General features: G+C 48.2%; 1 protein-coding gene across 1 annotated transcript in view; it reads right to left on the minus strand.

Moving 5' to 3' along the window:
- MYLK3 (myosin light chain kinase 3) overlaps positions 1-19,136 on the minus strand; it is a 27,542-nt gene that overhangs the window by 1,636 nt on the left and 6,770 nt on the right. The window contains exons 4-13 of the mRNA XM_012730447.1: positions 16,004-16,026; positions 14,914-15,374; positions 12,993-13,098; positions 12,362-12,455; positions 11,823-11,932; positions 10,770-10,911; positions 6,661-6,731; positions 3,100-3,228; positions 1,814-1,966; positions 256-388 (exon numbers count right to left, since the gene is read on the minus strand). Coding sequence (XP_012585901.1) covers positions 256-388; positions 1,814-1,966; positions 3,100-3,228; positions 6,661-6,731; positions 10,770-10,911; positions 11,823-11,932; positions 12,362-12,455; positions 12,993-13,098; positions 14,914-15,374; positions 16,004-16,026 — 1,422 coding nt within the window. The remainder of the gene's footprint in view (positions 1-255; positions 389-1,813; positions 1,967-3,099; positions 3,229-6,660; positions 6,732-10,769; positions 10,912-11,822; positions 11,933-12,361; positions 12,456-12,992; positions 13,099-14,913; positions 15,375-16,003; positions 16,027-19,136) is intronic.

Raw genomic sequence — 19,136 nt, forward strand, 5'->3', positions numbered from 1 at the left:
AGGCGGGTCAGGAGAGGTCTGCCACGCCATGTGGTCACCTCCGGGGCAGGCGGGGATCGAACTCATGCGGAAGCGGCTTTTAGATTCTCAGTGCTGTGCTTCAACCCGCTGCGCCACCAGGGAGGGCCGCTCCCCCCTCTTTTTCTAAATAATCTTTCTACATAAAATCAAAATGTAAGTGAAAACTTAGCAATAATTCTTTCAAAAGACATGAAAGAGACAAGTGTTACCTTTGCTAAGAGAAAAAAAAAATACCTTCCATTTCCTCTGAGCCATGTATTTCTGCAGCAATAACTGGGATTTGAGGCGCACTTTAGATTTTGAAGCTTTGGCAGGCAAATTATTCAGCCACTCATGTTTCAGGCACTGTGTGGCACTCATTCTGCAGCTGTGAAATCAAAGGAGTTGGGACTTTTAGCTGAGGTGTCTTTTCTGGTTTCCAAAAATGTATTCCAGTTGGGTAGGAAGCCCGAGTCAATAAAGTAGATTCATCACTTAGGCAGATTCATGCTGCTACTAAAAAGGGAACTCCTGGTTCAAAAATTTTTCTCCTTAAAGTGCAAAAAAAGTCATCAGCAAATGCTCCCTGTAGTCTAGAAAGAACATATTTCAGTGATTAATCACCACCTCCCAGAGAGGCAGGGTTTAGAAAGGCCAGCTGTGCCTGGGATTGCTATTAAGAAGTGAAAGAACATCCTTCCACAAAATAATGTCAACTTGTTCATCTCTATTAGGAATCTTTTTCTCTCACCAAACTTTTCACAATAAGAAAGAAACTAAACAATAGAGGCATCTAAGAGCTCAGATTTTAGCCTCACTCCTGGGTCATTTCCGGTCATTCCCATTCAGCAGCCTATCAGAAAGCCAGTGGCTACATCCGGGACCTTGATATCACTGCTGATGGCCTTTATGATCAAGAAATGGATTTTTCTGGCCTTTATTCATCTCCTTAACTCATCACTCCTCCCCCATATCAGCTTATTAATAGCAACAGAAAGAACAAATTTGCTATGCTCCTAGTTGTTTATTTTTCTTAATTTATTTTTATTTATTTATGCATGCATGCAAGAACTGGGATGTAGGCCAGAGATGTGGGGGAGAGGAGATTAACCACAGACAGAGTGGGGATCAGAATAGGCAGATTGATTGAAATACACTGCTGAAGGGAGCATTAGGAAAGGTCTGCTGTGCCTTGGGGGTCAGCTCCCTACTTGGGAGGGGTGGGGGGTGTGGTAGGGATTGCACTCATGCTAAACTGGCTGGCAATAGCTTTGTAGCTTTGAGACTTTAGCCTTTATGCCACCTTTAACTAGGCCCTCCTACTTGTTTATTATTTTTTTTTGTAATTAAAAGTTATTTTTATTGAGATAATATTGGTTTACAATGTTATATGTGATGGGAAGATCCCACCCTTAGGCCATCATGTTGCAAATTGGTTAATTGTCTCTATATTTACTCACAGTTACCTGAGTAATTAATTCAAATAGAATTATCAAAATAAGACCTGGAAGAGAATGACACTAAAAATCAACTCCCTCCAACTTCAATGTTTCATGTCCCTGAACTAGTCACTGATGATGGACCCCAGCTGAGGTTTCCCTCCTACCTGGTATATCGTACAGACTACGTGTTTATTTTTAATTGATTTCCTTCTTTCCTTTCCAGGCTAACTCTTTTGCTCTAAAGACGTGTCAGACTAAGAAACCCTGGGCGGAGTTGGTCCTTAGGAGCCCAGCTCTAGCCTGAGCTTCCTGGTGCCCAGCAGGAAGCTGGGCACCATCAGGATGGCCCCGGTGACAAGCAGTAAAGGTACCTTTTCTCTTTAACCAGCAGCCGGGAGACAAAGTCCTTGGCCTCCTCTGATAGACCTTCAAAGGTGTCAGCATCAAAATCCCAGCTACAGTTCACAATAAAATTCATGGTCTCTGCATCTGTCTCCCCTAGAAATGGGGACAAACCACTGAGTCTACAGAGGAGAGAGAGGACCGTCAGTATGTGGAAGTCACACCTGCTGTTGCACATCAGCAGGATAGAGAAGAATCTTATGAGGTTCAAGAAGTATTAACCAGAACTAGAAGGGTTTAAAAGAAAAGCATCTCCATCACTTCTCCACATGAGATGGGCCAGTGTTCAGTTAGGTTAAGAAGTCCAAAGTTGGAAAATTGGAAGCAAGAAGTATTCCAAGTAAAGTCCCCCTATTGCTCACCTCTTTCCCCCTTACCCTGAAGTAAAGAGCAGGTCTGGCATTTACCAGGTACAGATTGGCTTATTTGAAAATAGCTCAGCATGCCTCTGAGATATGTAGGCTTGTTTAAATAGTCCCAGGCCTCAGGGGCCAAAGAAAAACTGACAGTAGTTTTTCCAGAGTGCGGGTAGAGAGACAGGACACCACTGGGCCTTGGGCCTTGAGCTTCTCCTGCCAGAGCAAGACACACATTCAAAGCCCAGGAACAAAACGGCAGTTATACATGAGAGAACATTTGGAGCAAAGCATGGATCTTTGTTTCTTGGTCGGCCTCAAGAAACAACTAGGAACATCCACAGAGAGTGGAGAATGTTTAGTCTGTGCACAGATCCCCTCTCAGAGCACCGGGTCGGAGAGGCAATGTAAGCATCTGGCCTCCCTCTCTTCTGACCACTTCAGAGTCCCTGGCCCCACAGGGCCACAGCACCTGCACTGCTTTGCTGCGGGCTTTCTCTCCAGTTAAAGTTATGTTATTCCCCCCAAAGTCTCAGGGAAGTCATGCCCCCAGGATGAGCTCACAAGGAATAACTGATTAGAACTGGTGCATAAGCACTCCAACATCCCCACCCTCCAGTGGAATAACTCCAAGAAGGTGTTTCCTAAATGGATCCCAGAGTTCCCCACAGGAGAACACCCCAGATGCCCACAATGCTGACTGGCGGGGAAACACTGGCTGCCTTCCCCTCCTGTCCTCCTGCTCCTCCGGCTCCCTTTCCCTCTCCCCTGTTGTATTTCCTGGAATACCTTCCAAATAAACTACTCCCCCAGATTTGTGCTGAAAAGAAGGCCCCTGCCCCCCTCCAGGAGGCCCATCCTCGGCCAGACCCCTCCCCTCTGTCCAGCCCCCCACTCACAGCATGTAAGTGATGACTCCCACACTCCACATGTCTGTAGGGAATGAGACAAACTCATAGTTGACAACTTCCGGAGCAAGAAACTCAGGGGTGCCGAAGTTCACCTTTAGCTTCTCCCGAGGCTTGTACCTGCAGAGAAGGGGTACACAGCACCATGGAAGTGTGGCCTGGGAAAAGGTTTGGATGTGGGGACGAATTCCTGGAGGGGTCCTGTCAGCTATGTTGTCTGCACTTCACAGCCCACCACATGTGTCATACACCTGACCCTAAATTCAGGCTTTCCTAAGTCACTGGGAGAAGCAGAAAACCACAGTTCTCCTGGTATTTATGATTTAGAAGGGAGAGAAGGTCAATGTAGCAATCTTATTCGGCAATGCAGCCACAGGAATGAGCACAGACAAGTGGGGTAGATGAAGCTGTATTTGGGGGACCACTCTGTATGTGGGTAAATGTGGTTAGGACGACAGTAAGAGCAAGAGGAAAAATGGTCAGCCTGAATAACCAGGGAGATGCACCTCAAACCCACAATGAGACCCACTATCAAAAACACCCCAAAATAGTAAGTGTTGGTTAGAATGTTGGAAAGCTGGGAACTATTAGAGGTGGGAATGTAAAATAGTACTGCTAGCATGGGAAACATTATGGCAGTTCCCCCCAAAATTAAAAGTAGAATTCCTACCAATGATCTACCAATTCTATCTTTGGGTATATATCCAAAAGGATTAAAAACATGATCTCAAAGAAATGTTTATTTCTCCATGTTCCATCACAGTCACCAAAAGGTGAATGAATAAACGAAATGTGATACATTCAAACAGTGGGCCAAAACTCAAAGAAAATTCTAACGTCCTTGATGAACCTCAAGGGCATTATACTAAATGAAACAAGTCAACCAAACTTCTATGAGATAGATACCTAGAATAATTAAATTCATAGAGACAGAGATGGTGGAAGGTTTTGCAAGGTGGAAAAAATTCTGGAGATTGTTTACACAACAATGGGAGTATGTTTGACACTATTAAGCTAATCTTAACAGTCTTAAAAGGTGGTAAATTTTACTCTTATGTGCAATTACAAAAAAAAATAGAAAAATGGACATGGTTTTAGGAAGGTTAGGAAGAAAGATGATGTGAAAGGTGGTTTTTAGAATCACTGTTGAAGAAGATGATGTCTGGCTAGAATTTAATGGGTAGCAACCAAGATTTCCTTTGGTAAGAAAATGAATAAGCAAACTGTGGTACATCCAGGAATGGAATAGTATTCAGTGCTCAAAAGAACTAGTAAGTCATGAAAAGCCATGCAGGAGCCAATCTACAATACTAAGCCAATAATTCATTCTGAAAAGGCTAAATGACATGATTTCCAACTATAGAATATTATGGAAAAGGAAAAACTATGGGGTTGTGGGGAGGGAGGGTGAGTAAGCAGAGCACAGAAACTTTTTAGGGTGGTAAACTGCCTCTGTGATGCTATAATGATGACAACATGTCATTATGCATTTGTCCAAACCTACAGAATCCAACACCAAGAGTGAATCCTAACTAAGTTATGGATTTGTGTGGCTATGACATGTCAGTGTCTCTCTGGTGAGGGCTGGCTGATCTGCCACCACGACAAGGAGCAGGACCTTCTTGCATCCAAGTTCAGTTCACTCTAAGTTGGTGACTCCCAAGCAGTGGAGCGTGAGTAAATATTTATATATATATATATATATATATATATATAATAGTTTATTTTTACATCATTTTGTACATTTTTTTTCATCTAAGTTGTAATCCCCGTGTGTTTTCCATCACCAAGTCACCCATGTGCCATCACCATAGTCCCGTGCACTTCCCTCTTCCCTCCTCCCCCATTTTTTCTCCCATTCCCCACTCCACCCCCACAAAATGTCTCTGGTATATAGCTGTTCATTATTCTTGATATTTTCTCGCCTGGTCCATTATACTCCTGCTATGAACGAAACCATCCGGTATTTTTTTTTTCTTTCTGGTTTAGTTCACTGAGCATATTTTCCAACTCCATCCAAATAGTAAATTTTTAATCTCCAATGATCTGATTTTTTTTAAAGTTCTGGTTTGCAGCAGTTGCCAATTTCCGTGGTGTAAATACCGATTTCACCGTGGCTCTCTGAATATAGCTAAGAAGAAATGCACAATAGCCACCATCTCTGGTCTTTCTGCCATAAGATACAACAGACATTAATAACTTCATAAACAGTACAGACAAGCGTTGTCTAACAACATGTTGTCCCATGATGGATCGCACACGTAACAGCGGCCCCAGCAGGCCCCGGGGCCTTGATGTGTATGCTCTACCATGGAGGTCTGTACATACAATGTATGATGCCAGCATGTCACACTTCTCAGAATACATACCCATCAGTAAGCGTGGGTGACTGCAGTAGAAAGTAAAACATTTTGAAATTTTAGCCCTTGTTTCTATAATAATGTGTTTCCCTGTAAGTTTACACAATTTCATCATAAATAATGGTCATGTTTAACAACTGGCTTACATAATTCCTCAGCATGAGCTAGTATGTGTGGATGAGAATAAAAGATTGTGTCAAGCATTGCTTGTTGGGATGGTTATTATATAGCAGCATGATTGCAATAGCTAATCAAGAGACCCTCCACCAAGACCCTCTCTTCAGATCCAGACCCTTAGCATAGGCTTTGATGACCAGAGGTCACATTTGCGGTCATAACCACACAAAGCCTCAGGTAGGCACCTTTTGCACTGCCAAAGGAGCGGATGGAATGGGGCTAGGCATCCCATTTGTGAGCATGTACTGGATTCAGGAGGCCTTCATCACACATATGGCCACTAGTCAGGACGGTGGAACAATCTGTACTTCACTTAAGGGACTTTAGGATATTTTAGTTAGTATATACAGTGTTCACTGTATGCAGTGAAACTTAATGCTTGAGTCACAGGCTGGCACTACCGCTGTGTTATCTAATTTAACCTTCATAATCGCTCCATGTCCACCATTATTCCATTTTCTCACTGTTGTACCAAGAACTACCCCAGCATTGAATGGTACATACCTACATGGTCACCCACACACATTTTCCTAATTATCCTGGTCAACCTGAAGGGTAGAATGATGAATGATGGGAAATGAATAGAGTCAACCGCCCAGCACCCCCTTCTAACACCGCTTCTATCTCTGCTTTGACAGGTGGCTTGAAGAACAGTCTGTCGTCTGTTAAGCAGCAGCAAAACCCACAGCACAGAGACGCCCCTGCAGCAGCGACAGGCCTGTCTGCGGAGTGGAAAGCAGCCAGCCTCACAGAGAGAGATTTCTTGGCCCCAATGCTTGAAATCTGGCTGAGCTCAGTGTATGATGATTTCATGATTAAAATAGTGATTATTATTAAAAATAAATGTGAACTGATTATACATATGTGTGTATATGTGTGTGTGTGTGTGTGTGTGTGTGTGTGTGTGTGTGTATAAAACCAACGACTGACTGAGCTATGGATAATCTTAGCCAACATAGTCACAAAGAATCCCCCAGGAGTTTGTCAAAAAAGTGCCAACATAAAACCCTCTTACCTTTTAGCCAACCCAAAGTCAATGATCTTAATCTGATGTCCTGTCTGATTGACACATAGGATGTTCTCTGGCTGGGAAAGAGAGAAAAGTCTGCTTAGCTCATTCAAGAGCTAAGAGGGTTGCAGCTTACACATTTACTTGTCAACAGGTCTCAGTTCCCCAGAACCCATAGGAAATGAATGGCTCAGGGAAGACAGATAATGAAAGTAAAGTCAGTTGAGCAAGACAGTAAGGAGTAGTGTGGATGATGGGAAACCAGAGTATGCTGCCTTGTATTAACTGCTCAGTGTCAACCCTTGTCACCACGTAGGAACACAGGCCCTATGACCAGAGTTGCTTCAGCCGCAAGAGAAGCCAGAAATCTGTATTTGTATGTGAAAGTTCCAGGCTGTTAAATATCGACAATTAAATTAAATTGAAGTGCACATTTATTATGTTCTATGGACAGGAGTCCATAGAACACCTCTGTGATGGAAGCAGATTTGGTCCCAAGCTACTTGTTTGAGACGGTGGCTTGGCGTAGGGATTCCAGACCTGGCTGCATTACCAGAAAAGCTCTCAGAAGTCCCAGTCAGGTCTCACCTGACCTACTAAGTCTGAACCTCAGGAGTGGGACCTAAGCTTCTGAAGTCTTGTCACAGAGATCAGCACTGCTAACTGTCAGCGCTGCCATTTTGTGGTGACAGCTTTGACCCATGGGATGGGTCAGATGAGCTCTGAGACTCTGAAAGAGCCTGGAACAATGCCTACTCCTCATACCAGACAAATTTGGATCAGGGTGGGAAAAAGGGGAGATGGAGGGCTTATGCAGAAAGGACCTGTGGACTAAAGGATTCCTTAGGTCTTATGTATAAGACCTAAGGAATCCTTATGTCTTATGTATGAGGCCCATACATAATTTAAGCTTTTCTGGCTCTACATTAAAAAAATACAAAGAAACAAGGGAAATTAATTTTTGTAACAGCACTAATAAAGTACAAATAATAATTTAAGTAATATCATAAATGTACCATATGTAAAATGCACCGTTGTCAAGTATATGATTTTGTGACCTTCAGGACATTCACACACTTGTGCCATGATCATTACTATCTAATTTTAGGACATTCTCATCACTTAAAAGGAAACAAAACATAGCCATCAGCAGTTGCTCCGTTTTCCCCTTACTTCTAATTCCTGGCAACCACTTTATATTTTCTGTCTGTGGAATTCTCTATCATGCAGTCTCAGGACAGATGCCACTTTTTTGTGTATGTAACCCTTTCTATGTGTTGTTTCATTCAAATTGCTAATATTTCATCAAAATTTTTGTACCTGTCTTCATAATTTATATGGGTCTAGTTTTCTTATGATGTCACTTTTGGTATCCATTTAAGCCTGGCCTCCCAGAATGAATTAGGAAGTGTCCCTTCTCCTGTACCTGGAGATTTGTACAGGACCCGTGTTTATTCTCTAAATGTTAGACATAACTCACCAGTGAAGCAACATGAAGGCTTTCCTTATGGGTAATTTTTTTTTATTACAAAGTTTATTTTTACATCATTTTGCACATTTTTTTCCATCTCGATTGTAATCCCTTATGGGTAATTTTTTATATTAACTTGATCTCTTTACTTGTATTAGGTCTATTTAGATCTTCTACTTTTGAGTCAGTTTCCAGTGACTTGCGTTTTTCTGGAAATTTGTTCATTTTCCTGGGTATCTAATTTGTTGGCATACAGCTTTTCATAGTGTTAGTTTTTATAATGCTTTTTAAAATTTCTCTAAGGTGTCCCTTCTTTCAATACTGATATCAGTCCCCGGGGTCCCCTCTCCTTTCTTCTTTGTCAATATAGTAAAAGATTTGTGATTTCATATTTTGAATGCCTTAACTTTCGGTTTCATTGGTTTTTGCTATTGTTTTCTATTTTGATTCTATTTTATTTATCATTTCCTTCTTCTTGCTTTGAGTTTAGCTTGTTCTTCTTTTGCTATTTTTTCTGATGCAATTTATTGATTTGAAATCTTTCTCCCTTTACAATATAGGCCTTTGTTGCTACAAGTTTTCTTCCCATTTTAGGTTAAAACCTAAAAACCAAAACCTGCTAAGTTTGGTATGTCATTTTCATTAACCTCAAAGTATTTTCTGAATCTTGATTTTAACAACATGTTTTTATTTAACCCAATATGTTCAAATACTATTGTTTCAATAGATTATCAAATATAAAATATTAATGAGATGTTTTCCTGTTGTTTGAAATCTAGTGTGTATGTTACATTTGCAGACCTTTCAATTCACTAAATTTTCATCAAAAATTTTAATCAGAGGCCCACCCTGGTGGCCCAATGGGTTAAAGCCCAGCACTGCGAAGCTATCCACACTCCAATCCCCACACGGCACAGCAGACCTCTCCTGACCCACCCACTGCTCCCCTCAGCAGTGTACTTCGTCAATCTGCCTGTTCTGCTCCCCACTATTTCTCTGGTGAATCCTCTTATCCCCGCCCCTCCACCCCTAGTTCTTGTGTGCAATAATGAATAAATCTTTAAAAAATATCTATTTTTCAATCAGACTGCTAGTAAGAATTTAGATTTAATGAAATATTTATATTTTGATTTCATGGCATTTACAACTGAAATGTAAATTCATGTAGTGAAGTTGTCCCAAGTATATTTAGAAGTTTTTCTATAACTAAATAGAATGTCAGTTTCTTAAGTTAAGTGACTTAAAATTAATAAAATTTAAAATTCAGTTCCTTAGTGACACTAAAGCGAGTGGCCTAGACACATGTGGCTATAGTGGCCACTGTATTGGAGAGTATACTGGAGCACTGTAGGCCACACAACACCCCTGAATGCTAGGTATTATTCCCATTTTGCTACTGATGACCTTATGCAAGATTTCATGGCCAGGAAGAGATATTAACACAAGCCTATAGAGTCATAGGGTTTGCCCCAAAGACTGTTCCATGGCCCAGAGCCACAGAGTGGAATCCTGAACTTCCCCTAACTTCTTGCCACAAAGAAGCTGCTTCAGAAGCTCTGAAATTAACTCTGGGGAGTGGAGAAAAATCTGAGGCCAATACACCACCACGTCTACCATTTTTCTAAGAATGCAACATAAAACCCTGCTGTCAATCAGTGAGCTGGCAAGAGAGAGCTGGCTGGCACCACACAGGTCTAGCAACCAACTTCCCATCTTCTGGGGGGAGCCCCTGAAGTACCTGAAATGGCTTATACACAAGCCCCCCAACTTCCCCTGCTGGCCGGGGGGAGTGGGAAATCACAGACAGCTGGGAGGTATCAAGCATTACAAACCAGGCACCACATCCCCAGCAAAGCCCTCCTGGGACAATCCTGGGCCAAAGACAACACATCACATTCACTCAACAGACTATCATATGGCCCTTAAAGAGAATGAGGAAAGATGGCCCTAAAGCAGGATTCCTAGTACAATTCTGTGTTTGCATATCAAGCCAAACTGCCCGGTGGGGGAAACTTACACTGTGTGTTTTGTACATTTTCACATTGTCTGTATGCGTTATCTTTTTTTTGTTTTTTAAGATTTATTTATTTGTGCATACAGAGCTGGGGTACAGGCCAGAGGTGCAGGGGCGGTGAGAGAATTCACCAGAGACAGCAGGGAGCAGGACAGGCCGACCGATGAAGTGCACCTTGAAGGGAGCAGCGGGCAGGTCAGGAGAGGTCTGCCGCGCCATGTGGGTCACCTTCCAGGCAGGCGGGGTTCAAAGTCATGTTGAAGTGGCTTTAGCTTCTTAGTGCTGTGTTTTAACCCGCTGTGCCACCAGGGAGGGCCTGTGTTACCTATTTTTACATACTTTACTACTTTAAATTTTTAAAAATTAATCTAAAAGGTAATTTTAAAGAAAATGTCATCGTATCATTTAATCTTCAAATAAAACTGAAAGAGGCACGTTATGCACAGTTTACAAATGGAAAAACTGAGGCTCAGAAAGACAGATGACTTGCCCTAGAGTCCAGAGCCAGGAACTGGCAGAGAGCCAGGAACGGGAGCCAGGGGCATCTGTCCAGGGGGCTTTTGAGTTGAGAAAGGAGCAAAAGTTCAGAAACCTGGGTGGTCCCCCACTATGTGCCCGGGGAAAGCTGACCTTGAGGTCCAGGTGCAGGATGTAGTGCTGATGGAGGTAATGAACACCCTCGCAGATCTGCTTGGTGAACAAGACCACGTCCAGTTCGCTCAGGTGATACTTCTCATTTGTGATCCGGTCAAAGAGCTCACCCCCATCCACACTGCAGGCCAAAGGGGTAGGGGGAGAGGAAACAGGCACTTGAGTGAAACAGGCTCTCAGAGGACTTGTCTACTCCAGAGGCCAGAAGGAGCCAACCCCAGGGAACCCAAGGACGCTACTGTCACCTGGGGTTTATGGGATGCTGTGCCCTGGCCCATTCCCAGCTCAGCTGCAGTGGTTAAAAAGGAAGGGGTGGGCCAAAGGCAAGACCAGGTTATCTCCTGTGTTGATGATCCAGGTTCTCTCTGAGGACCTGTCCAAACTGTAAGCTTCATTTCCTAGAGCGGCCAAGGAGCAAAAGCCCAAAACAGGGAGATCAGACCAGAGGTGAGACTGTAAAAGGAGCTGTTAGTCCATCTTCTGCTTTCCCAAGGTTTGACATAGCAAATGCCTCACTCTCCTCCATCCTACCAGAAGGAAAATAGCAATAGGAGCACAAGAATAAAGACTCTGAGCCTGGATGACAGGGTCGGAGTAGCTGGGAGTGGTGCGGACCATGATAAATGGCAGACACTTGTCCTGTTTACAAAGGCCAGTCACTAGGTGGTCCAGCATGTCATCTCCAGCTGGACGACACACATGTCCAGCTTTCCTAGGGCTTTCATATTTTCAAGACAAGCCAGATAACTAGGTTTTAAGGCAAAATGCCCCAATTTGTAATTATTAACAACTAAATCAAAATGACATAAAGTTGTATAGGCCAAACACATGCATCTGCAGGTCAAATCAGCCTCATTGGTCACTGGTTAGTGACAAAACGGCTCTGTGCTGGAGGTCAAGCAGCTCCAAGCAGGAGGTGATGACAGGCCCAGGGGACCTCCAGGAGGAGGAAAGGAAGGCAGACCATTGCCTGGGAAGCACGGCCAGGCCCAGTCCTCGAGGACACGCTGCCCCCACCCCCAAGACACTCACTACTCCATCACCAGGGTGAAGCTGTTCTTGTTCTCAAAGGCGTCATAGAGCTGGATCAGGTTCACATGGCTGAGCTGGTTCATGATGTTGATCTCGTTCTTCACATCCTCCTGTGTGCAGGGTGGAGAGGAGTTTCCAATAGATGGGTCAGGAAGAGAGACAAATATGCCTTCCACAAGACACCCCCACCCCCACCCATGAGCATCTGCTTGACACATACATCACATGCATGGACACATGCCACACACATGCACACGTGTGTGCAGTGGCCGCATCCTGCTTCCTGCTCTCACAGCAAGACCCAGACTCACCACCCAAACCTGACCTCCTAGCAGAAGGGCCTTTGGAAACTGGGGTCCCAGGACCTGCGCCCAGGGAGTAAGGGGAGCTGCAGGCTGGAGTGTGGAGGCATATAAAAGAGGGAGGCGGTGGCCAGGTTTCCTGCTCCTGGAGGGGCTGGGGACATGGCGGGCCAGGGGGCTGTGAAGGGAGTGGAGGAGCCCTGGACTGAACTGGCTGGCCTGGAACAGCAGCCTTACCCGGTCCTTGGCACTCTTCACTTTGATGATTTTGGCCGCCAGCGAGAGGCCTGTGGACTTCTCCGTGCATCTGTGGACCTGGCCAAACCGGCCCCTGAGGAGACACATTGATGCCACAGGCTGAGAGCCCAAGAGGCTCACCCGCCCTCCGTGTGGGCTGCCTGTTCCCTGTGCTGACTAAGCCTACTCCTTCTCCACAGCCCCCCAGAACTCCCCATGCCCCAGAGCATTCCTAGTATCACCCCCTCTCCACAGGATATCTGAAACCTAGAATTTCTCACCCCTCACCACTCAGGCTGTCCTGCATCCTGGGGGGCGGGAGGGCCCCCCAGAAGCTATCCTTCCAACCGAACTCCATGCCAGCTCTCCCACCGCTTCCAGTATATGGTTGCTATGTCCCTATGTGTGGAATCACCGAGGCCTCCCTCAGCCGCACACGTGGCTTCCTACACTTGGGGGATTCTGTGTTCCCCCATGCGGTGGGTTCTCCACCTCCCCTCGGGCTGCACGGGGTCCCGCTCCGCACCTCAGCACTATCAGTTCCTGAGAAGCAGCCAGCAGCAGCCCCACTTGGCCTGCAGGCCCCTGCCTGGCCCCCGCCTCCCCTCACCAAAGCAGAAGGCCCACCTACCCGCCCAAGACTTCGTGCTGGCTCACTGTGTAGCCTGCTGCGGTCGCGGTCTCCTTGACACTCACCATCCGGTGCTCGAAAGGCGCGGGTGGAGCTGGACTGTCGTCTGTTCAGGGGACAACACCCTGTGAGCTCCCAGGAGGCCAGCACCTCTCGCCACCACCCAGCCCTGTGCTGCACTTGGTTCACTTGGCAGACCGCTCATCCAACCCGCCCGTTTGTCAGAGGAGGAAGCAAAGGCTCAGAGAGGTGAGGTGACTGGCCCAGGTCACAGAGTCAGGGGCAGGGAGCTTCAAACCTCGGTCTTCCAGCACCTGTGACTATGCTATTTGCAGCACGGACAAGTTATGTCCAGCCTGTTCAGTGATGATGAGAAGGGGGTGTAGCCCACAGGAATCAGGAGGTGCACTCAAAGCGGGTGTGCAGAGGGTTAATGATGGGGCTGTGTTTGCAGGTACAGACAGGGCTATGGAAGAAGCAGCCCACCAAAGCTTGACAGGAGGCTGGGATGGGGTGGGGGGACAGTGGGTGTGGAGAGAAATGGGGGGCAGTCACATGTATAGACTAAAATGTTCTAGTTTTTAAAAATTGTATCCTTTAGAAGATTACAAGTAGTGGAGTAAAGACATATGACAGAATCCAGAACACAAAACGCAATGGCCTATGCCAGGTTGTGCGTGACACCCCCCCGGCAGGGGTCACAGGCTGACGGTTACTGGGAGCACGTCTGGGAGCACTTGGGGCACTCTCTGGGCAACCCCAGTGCCTCCAAGACCAGACCCAGAGCCTGGGAGTATCATGGGTCTTGACGCAGCCATAGGACAAGCTTGATTTGGCGTTGAGAGTGTATGGCTTATTCTTTGTGTCTGTAAAGGCAAATCCTGATAGACAAGGAGGGCATGAGGTTCAAGGGTTCTGTTGTTTTCGCCTTTTCCTGTGTTGAGAAAGGTTGAGCGAGCCCAGATGCCGGCGCATGCAGCACGGATCCAGGGCCAGACGCCGTGTGGAGCATCCGTTCTGCTGTTGCTGCCCTGGCGGCGGCAGACACAAGGTCTACACAAGAGGTTCAGGAGCTAGACGGCCAGTCAGGCCCTGCCTGGCCCCATCAGCACTAACTCTGTGACCTGAACCTCTTTGTGTTTCCAGCTCTCACCCACAGGCCCTTGAGGGTCAGCAGGGCAGTGAGTCCTCAGGGAATACTGACTATATCCCAGAAATGACTGAAGTGATGACCTGCTCTCTGCTGCAATTCAGGACTTGAGGGAGGCGTGTCCACATCGGGGACAGGCCACGCAGCGGGGAGGAAGCACTGGAGAAGTCAGTGCTGCAGGGCAGCTGGGAAGCCCCAGTGGCAAGCGGCACGAGGAGGACCTGCAGGCCACAGGGCCCTGCGCCTGGGACTCTAGACATGCTGGGGCCTTCCTGCAGCCCCACGGGCCAGGGCTCTGCCATGGGGATAAGATCCTGAAGACTGGAGAAGCTGAGGGCCCTTGGGTCACAAGAGCACAGGGCCCTCTCTCCCCACCCCCGTCACTGGGACAGAAAGCAGGTCAGCGGTCTCACTGGCCTCCTCCCTGTCCCCAGTGAGAGCTCATTGGGTGCGAACGCTGAGTAGATTATATACACCAATTAACAGACTTGCTTTTAATAGGAACCTTCTCTGTCTCAAACCAGAATGAGGCCAAAGGTGGACAGCTCAGGCAGGCAGGTGGCCGTGAGATCCTAGGATTTCATCATGCCCACCCCAGCTCAGCCCTCTGCACCCCCACGCCAGGTCTCCCACCCTGTTGTGGATGTACCATCACATTGTTCCAGTCTTGGACTCCCCTGAGCTGCTCTCCCCCAAAACTGCAGGGAGAACCTCTCAGGAGTAACCCTTCCAAACATACCCACCCCAGGCCACAGGGCACTGGCCACTTACCCAGAACCACGTGGCCAGCCTCGGCACCCAGGGGGGCTGCTGTCCTTCCTGCCTCTGCAGCTGCCGCGCTCCCTGGTGAGCAGCCCTTCCTGGGCTCAGGGTGTCCTGCACCTTGGCCTTCCTCCTGCTGCAGGCTCACGGACCCCGCGTCATCTGCTCTGTCCCTCCAGGCCTCACGTGGTCCCGTGGCAGGCTTGACCCGAGGCCCCTGCCTCTCCTCGGCCTTTGCTCCCTCATCACTTTTGCACTTCTGCTGGGGAGGAAACTGACTGGCTTCTTGCAGGGTCTGTTTGCTTGACTCAGTTCCAGGGGCCTGGGGACAGCATGTGGGCTCAGGTGGGTCCTGCCCACCTGGATGGGCAGCTGCCGGAGCCTCTCCAGGGGGTGTGGGCCTGAAGCTGTCTCCTCCTGTCACAAGCAGCTCTCCGGAGGGATCCGTCTCCTGCATGTGGATGGAGAGGCTGGGCAGAGAGAAATAGGGGCCCAAGAATTAGAAAAAGGACTCTGGAGGCAGAACAGGCCTGGACTCAAATGCCCACTGTTGCCACTCACTGGCTGTGGCCTTGTGGCCTCGGTTTCCTCATCCATAAAATAGGTCTTTAGGGTTGTTTTAAAATTAGTTAGCTGTGGTTGAAGCGGGCTGACACCAAGCCTTGCCCCTGGATTCCTGCCCCCCTTTGCCCAGAAGCACAGCAGGGGAGAGGTTGGTTCCTCTGACGGCACCATTAGCATTCAGCAGTCTACTGGATGGGTGTCCACAGAAGGCTTGAAGCAACCAACAGTGGAACTGGGGGACCAGTGCCTCTGAGGTCCCTTAGCAACCAGCTTCTGCCCCAGAATTGTGGCCTTCAGGCAGGAGACCTGGGCCTCAGTTCCCCTTTCAGACATAAAAAGAGGGTGAACCGAGTCAAGCATCACACTGGACGCCCAGGTCAGACACGACTTACTGAAGTAGCCTGAACATGTCTGGACTTCCAGTTCTGAGCTCCCACATGGACCTGGCTGCTCAGGGTCCCATGTCTGCATGCCGGGGAGCAGCTCTCCACTCCCCACAGGCCATGCTATGTCCTGGCAGTGCCTGTGGACTTACTTCATCCATTTTCTGCCCAGACCCTGTGGGGTTGGGATTTGGAGCCCCAGTCAGAGGTTCTGGGCCTCTGAGCCATGCCCCCCCAGGGGTTCAGAGCTGCCCTCCCATACCTGCTCCCATTCCAACTGCTCCACAACCCCCCTCTCAGGCCCACATGTTGGGCAGGGGTGCGGAAGGGCTGTCTGAGGCTCAGGAGGGTACCAGGCACCCTCCTTTCTGGCCTGAGTTTCGCCACCAGGCTAGTGGATGACTTGGGGCGAGGGCAGCTTCGGCTCCCTCCTCTGCCAGATGGGGAGAGTGGGGAGAGTGGAGAGAGCAGGGTCTCATGCATGTGCGGACCAAGAGGAGAGCGTAAATGCACAGGCTGCAGAGAACGAGGCCTGACACGGCACCGACATGGAAACACGATGGTTCCTGAGAGACTCTGAAACACAACAACCGCATGATCCAGCATGTTCTGGAAACGTATCCAAACAAGGAAAAGCAAAGCCTTGAAGAGATGTTTGTTTATCCACATTCACAGCAGCATAATTCAGAGCAGCCAAATCTCGAGGCAATGAAGTGTCTACTCACAGATGAAAGACACACACATGTGCTCTGTACCCGCAAAGGGATATTACTGATGCTTAACAAGGAGGAAAAGCTGACAAAATCAGACACAGATGACCCCTGAGGCCATCATGCTAAGTGAAATAAACCAGACACAAAAAGACAAAGGGCGTTGGGCTCCACTTATATGAGGTACCCAAGTTAGTCAGGACCAGGTGCCTAGACAGTTACAGAAGTGGGGGCGGAGGGGGGGTGTCTACCGGGAGCTGAGGTGGTTGGAAGCTGCTTCATGGGTACCTTGCTTCCGATTAGCAAGATGACAGAGTTCTGGAGGTCTGCGTCCTAATAACGTGAACACACTGAAGGCTCTGGAACTATTCACTTCTAAATGGTTACAGAGGTAAAGTTGACAGTTTGTGTTTTCTACTGCAGTAAAAAACATGGATGCCAGGCCCTCCCTGGAGGCACAGCAGTAAGCACAGCACTAAGACGCTAAAGCCACTTCAACATGAGTTCAATCCCCACCCCGGAGCTGACCCACATGGCGCGGCAGACCTCTCCTGGCCCACCCACTGCTCCCCTCAGCAGTGTACTTTGTCGATCTGCCTGTTCTGCTCTCTGTCTCTGTCTCTGGTGAATCCCACTCTGTCTCTGGTGAATCCTTTCACTGCCCCTGCACCTCTGGCCTGGACCCCAGTTCTGTATTCATAAATAAATAAATCTTTTTTAAAAAAAAAAGTGGTCTGCACTGGACTATGATGATGGCACATGGGTGATTTGGTGATGGGAAGCCCAAAGGGATTGCAAATGAGATGGAAAAATGCATAAAATGATGTAAAAATAAACTACTAAATGTATTAAAAAAAAAAAAAAACGTGGTCACCTTCCCCCAGCCGTGGGGGCCCGGGCCCTGTCTGAGCCTCCAGACCATGAGAGCAGAGTGTGTCTGGAAGACAGGTCTGTGCACACCAGCCTTGGGCAGCAGGCGGCAGAGTCCCCTCCACAGAGGCCCCAGGATGAGTGTGGGTGGTGATGACAGAGGGGGACGGTTAGGGGGCGTCCAGACCTAGCTCAGACTCATCTCTGACCAAGGACATGGAAACTGGCTAGAAAAGAATCCAGGCAGCAGATGCCAGCTGGGAAGGTCAAGAGTCACTGCTGCCTCCCAGTGCCCCTGTGTAACCCCAAAGGTGCCGTCATGCGTTTCCAGACATTTTAATTGCCTAAGACATTCCCGCCTTCTGCAGCACACCAGGGCAGGCGCTGCTAGTCAGTGACAGCGCGGTGCCCTCCAAGTCCAGCTGGGGCCTTGGGGTCCCCTTGCAGGTGAACGCTGTCTGGGCCAACCCTATTTGCCCTGAGCTAGCCAAGGAGGACAGGTCGTGACGGCCTGAGCCTGCGGCGGATTGGGCACACCTGAGTTCAGGGCTGAAACCGGACAGAGAACTTTCCACCTCACGCAGAATCCTTTAGACCCCAACAAGTTCATGGAAAGTTCAGGCCCGTCCCAGATTCCACCGCTGGAGCCCTGGCTCTGCTCCAAGGGCGCCTGCCAAGAATCCCACCCCAGCTGGTGAGGGCTCTCATTGCCTTCTAAAACAAAGGCCGGCTAATGGTCTGGCTTTCTCCACCACACTTTACAGCAGACCCCAGCTCCCCTCCCTGACCAGGGCCCCAGGCGATCCAGGACAAGCCCAGGAGGGCACCCGTGCCCGTGAGAGAAGCCCAGGAAGCCCAGTGTCCTTAGCGGCCACCCTGGCCAGCGTGCTGCCCCCCACGGCAGGGGAGCACAGCGACAGGGAGAAATCCAGTGGCAGCTGGATTTCTGGCTCCTTATTCTCTGAAGAGAATCTGTGCAGGGCAGGCCCAAGGCTCTATTCTAAGGGGAAGTCACGGCCTCACCCTGAGGTCCAGGACCCCAAGTGCAATTCTCCTGAAAGTCCCAGCTTGACAGTCCACCACCCTCCCACCATCATAGGAGGACTTGATTAACCCTGAGTGGATGAAGCAGGATGGCACAGTGGTTAGTGGCAGATTCTGGATTCAGATTCTGATTCTGAATCCCTAGCTGTGTGGCCTCAGCATGCTGAGACCATTCCCTAACCCATAAAACCAGGACACCAGCCACACTCACCTTCTGGGGATGCCATAAAAATGAAATGCTAGGGTGCCTGGAACACTGATCAATGCCCAGTACAGAGGAAATGTACAGTGAACCCCATCATGTTTAGCCATTATTACTGTGATAATTCTCAGGGGTTCTAAATTCTGCTCTGCATTAGGATCACCTGGGGAGCTAGTAAAAGGCATGACTGAGGCCCTCCTTGGGGGTGCAAGGGGTTAAGCCTCAGCACTATGAAGCTCTCCACAGTCACTGCAGCATGAGCTCCATCCCTGACAAAGGAAGTGACCCACATGGTGCAGCAGACCTCCCCTGACCGGCCCACTGCCCCCCTCAGCAGTGTATTTCAGTCAATCTGCCTGTTCTACTCCCCACTGTCTCTGGTGAATCCTTTCACCCCCAGCACCTCTGGCCTGTACTTCAGTTTTTGTATGAATAAATCAATAACTTAAAAAAAGACAT

The sequence above is a fragment of the Condylura cristata genome, unplaced genomic scaffold (genome assembly GCF_000260355.1).
Source record: "Condylura cristata isolate star-nosed mole 26May11 unplaced genomic scaffold, ConCri1.0 scaffold00028, whole genome shotgun sequence".
Lineage (NCBI taxonomy): Eukaryota > Metazoa > Chordata > Mammalia > Eulipotyphla > Talpidae > Condylura > Condylura cristata.